Source organism: Apaloderma vittatum, unplaced genomic scaffold, assembly GCF_000703405.1.
Source record: "Apaloderma vittatum isolate BGI_N311 unplaced genomic scaffold, ASM70340v1 scaffold1910, whole genome shotgun sequence".
Lineage (NCBI taxonomy): Eukaryota > Metazoa > Chordata > Aves > Trogoniformes > Trogonidae > Apaloderma > Apaloderma vittatum.
This window is the reverse complement of record NW_009693792.1, coordinates 16,091-24,276: the sequence shown is the minus strand read 5'-3', so window position 1 is coordinate 24,276 and position 8,186 is coordinate 16,091. Positions and strand designations below refer to the sequence as shown.

Below are 8,186 nucleotides of genomic sequence, written 5' to 3'. Positions count from 1 at the left end.
AATGCATCAGTAAGCAGCAGGAAGAAGGAAAGAAAGCAGCTCCTGGAAGACATTGGAGGGAGGTGAGAAGAATTTAGGGTGAAATGAGGAAGCGGAGGAGCTGGAAAGGGTGGATGGCACCACTGAGCCAAGATGCTGAGTGATCAAGGGCATGGGAAAGTGAGGAGCTCTCTGTAATGGCACCAGGGAGGTCTAAGCCTGGAGAAGGAAGGGTGCAAAGTTCTGCCAGCCACGGAGAGAGCATAGCCCCATGGAAGATGGGAAAGCAGATACTGAAGCCAAACAGTACAGAACTTTCTTGAATGCTTCAGAAGCAGCTGGTATTCAAGTCCCATGAGCTCCTTTGCCTGGTGCTTTTTGGAGGGTGACCAAAGGTGAACGCAATTGAGTGCTAAAGATAAAGGAGGGCTTGAAAATGAAAGCTGCAGAGAGGAGATGACTAATGACCCAGCAATTTCATGGGAACTGACACGTTGTCTCAGGCTTCGAGTCTGCTGGACTGCTATCTCTAATTACCAGTGTTCCCATACAGGAGTTTAGAAAACAGTTGTCTGGTCTCTGCACTGCCTCCTTTGGATGCAGGGCGTTTAGCAGTTACGGCTAAAGGTAAATAAAGGGTCACGTTCCGTCTTGGAGAGGTTTGGCTGAGCTGGTGGAGTTTCATTAGAAGCAAGGGCCTTGAGGGTTAACATTATTAATACTCTTTCCTATCTGGGGTTGTAGCATGTGTATTTTCTAGTATTGCGGAGAGCAAACACACATAAGCACCTGGTGTGCTTCATATGAGCCTTGAAAAACTCTTGTCACTGTTTTGCCTTAGCAAAGAGACTCTAACTTTCTCAAACATAGCCATCTAAAAGATGTTTCTCCTGGAGGAGCTCTGACCTTGATGTAGGATTCAAACCTCCACCCTTCTGCAAAATCTTTCTGTGTATGGAGTTGTCCTGTCCCTTACATTGAGAAAAATAAGGGGGAAGATTCCGCAATGCTTTCTGAAAAGTAGTCCATATTCTCTTGCGCGCTTGGAACTATGGGCCAGCACCACATCTCTCCCATTGCTTTTTCAGTCAAAATGTTGCTTTTTCCTGCTCTGCTCCAGAGGACTCTGTGGGCTGTTTTAAGTTTTTCCAGGATAAGCTCTCTGGCCAGTAGACAAAACTTTGCTGCAGATGTTGTTGCTTGAGTTGGAGATCTCGGTTCAGGAGTGTTGCTTGTGAGATCTGATATTCTTTGAGGACAAGATAAGATTTGTGTGCAGGAGGTAAATCAGGTAGGGATGCCGCTGGAGCTTAATTGCCAAGATATATCTCAGGGCCTGATTCTTCCCTGTGAGACACATGCAAGAGGGAGAGCCTCAGCCTGCAGGGGTTCACGTGTTGGTGAAAAGCATCAGGGAAGTGTTTCATGAGCACAGTGGGATCTAAACTCCTATTTTAATCTCGGGCAGCTAGTTGTGGGGGGTCTATCCCATGGTTCATTCTGTTTAGATGATAATCCTAGTTTAGACAAAAATGTGCATCTGCTGGGTGCTGCTTCTCACTCTTTTGGTCAGATTGCTACTTGGCTTCTTGCCCCAGGCACCTTGCCAGTGCCTGCCTGTCCCCAAATCTCTCTCTCCCTCGCTTGTATCTCCTCTTGCCCTGCACAAGCATCTTGCAAACATGCTCTTCTCTTCCCTTGCGTGCAGCCTCCGGGGGCTGGTTGGCATCCAGTGCGCCTCTCTGCAGGAACCCCACGTCGTGTATGCCCAAGCCTTTGCTCTGCCCTCTGGTACCATCATGCCCCGGCTGGTACTCTCTAACAGGGTGTGGATGCTGCCGAGGGGGCAAAGCCAGACCTGCCCCTGCAGCTCGTCCCGTTAGCTCTGCGCACGTGTCCCGAGCAGTCCCAGCTTGGTGAGTGTGGCATCCGCAGGGCTGTGATCCAGCCTGTAGAGTTGCACAAAATAAACCGGCTGCGACACCACGGCAGAGCACTCGAGCCTCTCCGACTTGACACCACATCGTTATATATTGATGCCATGACACCAGCGCTCAAAATAGAATCAGGACAATTTGATTTCCTGCAGATCTCAGGATGGGGTCATAAAAACGGAGACTGTTCTGGAGAAATGGGATAGGGTGGAAATGTTTGTAGTGACATCACAGCCACTTCCATGCCAATGGCCTCCTACTGCTGCAAACATGTGATTGTGATTTTGCTGCACGCTCCATCAGAAAAGAGCCAGACTGGCCGGGGAGGGAGAGGGAGGGAGGAGAAGGGACGGAAATATTCTGTTCTTGTATCTCAATTTAAATATCTGACAATAGCCTCACAGTCCAGGGTGCGGAGCGATCAGGAGTGGAACCCTGGAGCTGAGGCTGCTGCCCGATCAGTGGAGCTCAGAGGGTTGAAACAACCAAACTGGGGACTGATTAAGAACCTTTGAATTTATGGCAGAGGCTCCTGGTCTACGTTGGGGCACTTTATTGGAGAGTTGGGTGGTTTTGTTGTGTTCACTCTTTCTCACTGGTCCCATTTACTTCTAATGTCACATTTCTTGGCAGAAAAACTTGCAGGCCTGAAGTATGGTTGCCAAAGCCACTGTGTAGCTATTGCCTTTTAGGAATTCCCGTTATAGAGGATTTCCATGTTGGAGTTTCACCCAAGAAGCAGGGAGCAAGGCAGAGGCTTTTAAGTAGCTAGGGTTAGAGGATGAACGGAGAAAAGAGAGGAAAGAAACAGAGGTCAACCCAGAAAACAAAACTAATCTGAGGACATTGCAAGAAAAAAAAAATCTTATGTTAGTTACCCCACAAAAGGCACCGACGGCTGCAAAGCCTGCCTTGGTAGCAAGATCCTTCCTTGCAGAGAGCAGCCCTGGTTGTGTCCATCACCTGTAACCTTGGGGGGCTGCAGAGGGGACCAGTATCTGCGCAGGGGATGGGAGCAAAGGGATCCAGCTAATGCACCCTTCTATCAGATTAGGCTGTTGAAAAAACAAATTGCTTCCATCACTGTCCGAGGAGAGACTCTCACTGTCTGCTTAATGGGCTGGGGGTCCTGCTGCTGCCACTCCACGGAGAGGTGGTCTTGTTTAGTGGGCGGGTGGCCCGGCGCCTGCCACTCCAGGGAGAGGGGCCACTGCCACCACAGTGTGCAGCAGGATGCGAGTTTAAAATCCTATTAGGCAGAGACTAACAGTTGCAAAAAGAAAGCAGGTATCCCCTAGTGGGGATTTAAAGATGTTTAGACGTAATTGGATTTTCCAAGCAGATGTCATTATTGTTAAACAGTTGCCCACTTGATATGTTCAAGTTGTTGGCTGTAATTGCTAAAATTAGCAGGTCTGCACAGAGCAAAGGTCAGTCGGTTAATATTGTGATTTAGTATTTTATGAAGTAATTCCAAATGCTTTTATGTATGTTTTTGTTTTTGCAGTCTAAGCCCACATTAAAGTAGTTGTGGGGCCTGCTAATAAAATAATGACTCAGCCTCTTTGTGCAGGCTGCCGGCCACGCTCAGCGGCACTGCTCAAGCCGCTTTCACTCCTGGCTCTTACCAGGACCACGTGCTTGGGTTTGGTGCTGCAGTCAAATGGGAGGCTTCGAGCTGCTCCCCAGTGTGATGTGTTCAAGCAGAGCTGGTGCTTGAAATGAGCCCCTTGTGCCCGGTGGTGACTGAAAGGATGAGGGTCTTGTTTCCATCGGCAGCTGAAGAAAACGCTCTGCACCTGGTACCTGTGGTCCTCATAAGTGGATCAACTGCACATGCAGTTGTCTGCAGCCATGAACACACCTGAAAGACACATCACTGACCAGAGAAGGTCCCAAAATACAGCTTTTTAGATGGAGGATGAATTTCTGGAAGAGGAAGAGAGAGCTGGAACTGGGAGAGGCAAAGGGTCCCAGGTTATGCTGTGGCTGGGCAACTGGTGCCGCCTCCTCTGGGGCTGCAGCTGCAAAATGGCAGGAGGAATAGCTTTACAAAGCTCCTTGAAAGTGTTAGTGTTTCACTGACAGGCTCAGTGTTAGTCCGATCCCATGTCCTGGGACAGGCAAGGGTTTTCTCCCAAGGCAAAGTTTGCAGAGGTTTATTTAACTTTTGTAAGATACAACCAGTTTCCATGCGTGCTTTGGGCACACCTGGTGTATTTCTTGCCATTGTGGGAATGCAGGACTTTGCTAACACAATCTGACCTGCTCTCTTGCCACCAGACCCTTAGGGTTGTCTTCTGTGCGCAGGGAGATGTGGAAGGGGATCTGCAGGTTGTCCTGGGCTCGACACTGGGTGAGCAGAGTCCCTTCCTGATCCATATTCCCAATGGCAGGTTTTGGTACGTGAAGCTGCTAGAGCTACTCCAGGAGTTCTGACCTAGTGATGGGACAAGAAAGCTCTTGCTCTTAGATGCTGCCCTAAATATTGACACAAGAGAGGGAATTGCTGACCCAAGGCAGGACAGGTCTAAGATGTGTGTGTATCTGCATATCTTTATCTCAGATCAAGAAATAATGCTGTGCATACATAAAAGTATCCCATTAGAGATGAGACTGAAGCAAAGTTTTAGCCCTACCAAGCTGAAAATGTTGAGGATCTGGGAATTCAACTCTGGTCCAGATTTCAAAGCATGTTATTTTGATCAAAGACCATTTCAGTTTCCGATCCAGTTTGGGGTTTTTTTGTGTTTAGGTTTTGTTCATTTTTTTTTACCTTGGACTTCCTCTGAAGTAGCATAAGGTAAATTCAAGAAGCCCTCTGTCCACAGAGAGAGTATCAACAGAAATATTTACTTGTATTTGCTCTGACCAAAATAATCTTTCTATACCAAGCCCTTTTAATCTTTGCAATCCGCGGAGTCCCAATGCCTGCAAGTCTGCTGGTGGCTTCCAAACTGTGGAGGAGCAGCAGACGTGGTTTGACCCTGCACTGAGGTTTGCACTCTCCTGTCACTGCTAACCTCCCTCTGTGAACCCAGTATGGACTTACGACTGCCAGTTCTCTGTATTTTTTCTTTTTGCTGAGAGAGGGTCTTATAGGGAATTAACAGCCCTTAATGTAACAAATACAGTTTTGGTCTGTTTTTCCAACCTGGGCATGGCATCAGTTGTTAAGGAAGGTGATTTTAACCTGAATTTTTCTTTTCAAAAGTAAAAAGTTTTGGTTAAAGAGTGTGTCATCTTTATGTGGGTGAGTGTATATACAATCTGTATCATTATTCTTAGTTTAAGTATTGGGTGTAGTGTAGTAGTTGCTCTTCTCAACCGATACCAGAACTTGTGAATTTGGGAGAGCTTTCATTTCTTAGCAAATTCAGTTGAATTATGCTTGTGGATTGACTGAGAATGGGAGCACTTCTTTCAGAGTGGCAGCTTTCTGGCTTAGTTTAACTTACTGCTTGATGTTTGGAGTCCTTTACTAGCCACTACCTCACAGTCTCCTTCAAAGCATGGGAGTCTGTTATTCCTGTTTTACAGCAGAGGAAACAGATGCAAAGACCTGCCCAAATGCAGGCAACAACTGCAATCTGGATTAGAGTGAAAATGTCCCTGAAAGCTAGTTCCAGTCTCCAGGGAGACATTAGTGGGCAGGGCAAGCTGGGAAACTCAAGGGGATGTAGCGTGGGACTGAAAATAAAGAGGCGTGTAAGATTTTAAACGCCTAAGGTGATCTGGCCAAGCAAGAAACAAGGCTCAGCAGTTCATGACAGCGCCGGGAAGGATAGAAACGTGGGGAGCGCGTTCTTTAGCTCAGTAGAGAATGAAAGCAGCGTGCTGGCAGGCTGTGCAAGAAATGCATTGTGAACTGGCTCTTGCAGCTGTGAGCAACACAATAAGGATGGTAAAGCACCATCTAAGTCCCTGCGTCCAGCTTTGCACAAAGAGGGAGCTAAACTCAGCCCCTTGGAATCTGTTTGAATCGTGGTTCGAATTTAGGTCTTTTTGTCTGAATGAGCAGAAAGGGACCATAGGCGGTCCCAGTCTAAGAGCCAAATTCACCTTCTCCCTGCTCACTTTCAGCCCCTGAGCTACATCAGGGTCTCTGGTCATAACTTCTAGGGCATTCTGAAGAAAGCTCCAATTTTCTTCTACAGTCTGAGGAATGACATTTTCTACATTCCTTTGTTCTTTCCCATGCCAGTCCCTCTTCTCTAGGCTCTGCATGACCCATTGAACCTCCCACACTTGCTTGCCCATGTACAAAAGCTTTTTTCAATGTATATGCATCTTTTCATACACCAAAGGTAGGATATTCTTCCCTCAGCCTCAGAATTGTGTATGAGGATCATTCAGTCTTTACTCTTCCAGCTAGCAGACTTCAAGGTTGGCATCTGAGGGATTTGGAAGAGGACCTATAGCTTGTCAGAGCTCTCTTCCTTACCTGTCCATCAACCAGCCTGCCTCCTCATGCTGTATTAACTTGGTCTCTTCAGCAAACCAGCAAGGTTGCTTTCACATGTATCTACTATACCTATTGACTGAACAAGCACTACCTATGATGTTACACAGGATTAGTAGAGTCCTACTCCTTAGTTTAGTGTAACTCTATACCTGCGAAGTATTTGTTCCCAACCACTGAAAAGTCTGCATCAGTTGTAGTCATAAACTCAGCATTTATTAATGCTGCTTGTAGTAGATCCCATCCGTTGGGCAGTGAAAGTATATCCCACAGCTTATGGTTAATGCTTGTGCTTTATCAACACAACCCTCAGGTCTTCTTTTATTATCTCCTGCCCATTCTCAGTGATCTTCCGGGTGATCTTCCACATGATCTTCTTGACGTTGATCATCTCAGTAGTGGTTGAGGCTGATCTGACAGTGTGTGTCTCAGTTGTACTCTCAGTGAAGGAGGAGGTGAGCCGCTTGCTAGGGCTGGATGAATTCCTCAGTGCAAACAGTTTCTTAAAGTCAGAAAACAGGCTGGAGCTTTTTCCTCTTCCACTTGTACTGTGAGGATTTTCACCAGCATTTATGATGTCACTGAAGGGATCCCAGAAAGTTTGTATGACAGGATCCATCCCTTCCAAGATTTTCCTAAAGATCTCCTCAAAGTCACGAAATTTGTAAGGGGGACAAAGGAGCTGTTATGACTCCATGGAACTTCTTTCTCTATGGGGTCTTTTCTCCTTTAGAGACATTCCATAGACTGATGGTTTCTGAGAATTGAACAAAATCATACATGCCTCAGAGACTTCTTTGAACTTCTTTTCAGCTTCCACCTTGTTGCTGGGATTCTTTTCAGAATGCCATTTCAGTGCCTCAGAGGGGGCTCAGCCAATCATTGCTCAGTTGGACGGGGCTTGGAGCAACCTGGTCTAATGGGAAGTGCCCCTGCCCATGGCAGGGGGTTGCAACGAGGTGATCTTTAATGTCCCTTCCAACTCAAACCATTCTGCAGTTCTATGCCTCTATGACCTGACTTCATTCTAGGATGGAGTTGGTTGTCACTGCTGAAGTGCTAGGGCCTGAATCGTAGGCCCTGAACTGAAGTTGACCTATAGATGAACCTCACAACCCCATACTATGCAGTATTAATCACATATGTCATGTATTGATAATCTATTTTAGTGTGTGTATATATATATTCCAATGCTAATCTGTAAAATCTTTGCTGTAACACTAAATGTGCGGTGGGAACTAGCAGAGTGAACTTTCCTTATCCAAAGGCCAGATGCAAGGCTGGGAAACTAGCTGCCTCTTGCTTTGTTAGAAGCATGTTACAAGACCTGGCTTTGGTGAGAAATATGTGATTAAGGACCGAAATAGATAGGGAGACTCCCTCGTATTCTTCCTTTAGCCCTAGCCAGGCTGTGGGAGGAATCCAACACAGTGGACAACACCAGATGTTCCAGCATTTGAAGCTGTGTGAGGTTGTTTATTTAAAAATAAAGAGTGGACCCTTTTCATAAAATCATTGTTAGATGACTACCATGATCTCTTCTGAATTTATAATTAAGCCTAACACTTCCAGAAGAGCTTAGCTCTCATGTTGGTACCAAAATAAATGTCCAGATTTTAGATCATTAACAACCTTAGCCTCTGTTTTGGATATCTCTCCTGAGGTGTATGCGTGGGATGCCCTATGAACTCAACCCAGACAAGTTCAGCCTGAGGAGCTGAACTTTAATTATCGAGTCTGACATCATCATCTGTTTCTGTTCCCTGGATTTGCTATTCCTGTGGGAAATGCAATATCCTCACAGGGAATCA

At 46.3% G+C, this 8,186-nt stretch overlaps 1 protein-coding gene across 1 annotated transcript; it reads right to left on the bottom strand.

The window, feature by feature from the left end:
* Positions 1-6,655: 6,655 nt before the first annotated feature.
* LOC104270430 (dnaJ homolog subfamily B member 8-like) lies at positions 6,656-7,234 on the bottom strand (the record flags this gene model as incomplete). The annotated part of the gene is made up of 2 exons (XM_009864809.1): positions 6,656-7,044; positions 7,078-7,234. Coding segments are annotated over 2 exons (546 nt in total), but the record flags the coding sequence as incomplete, so codon positions are not given.
* Positions 7,235-8,186: the final 952 nt, after the last annotated feature.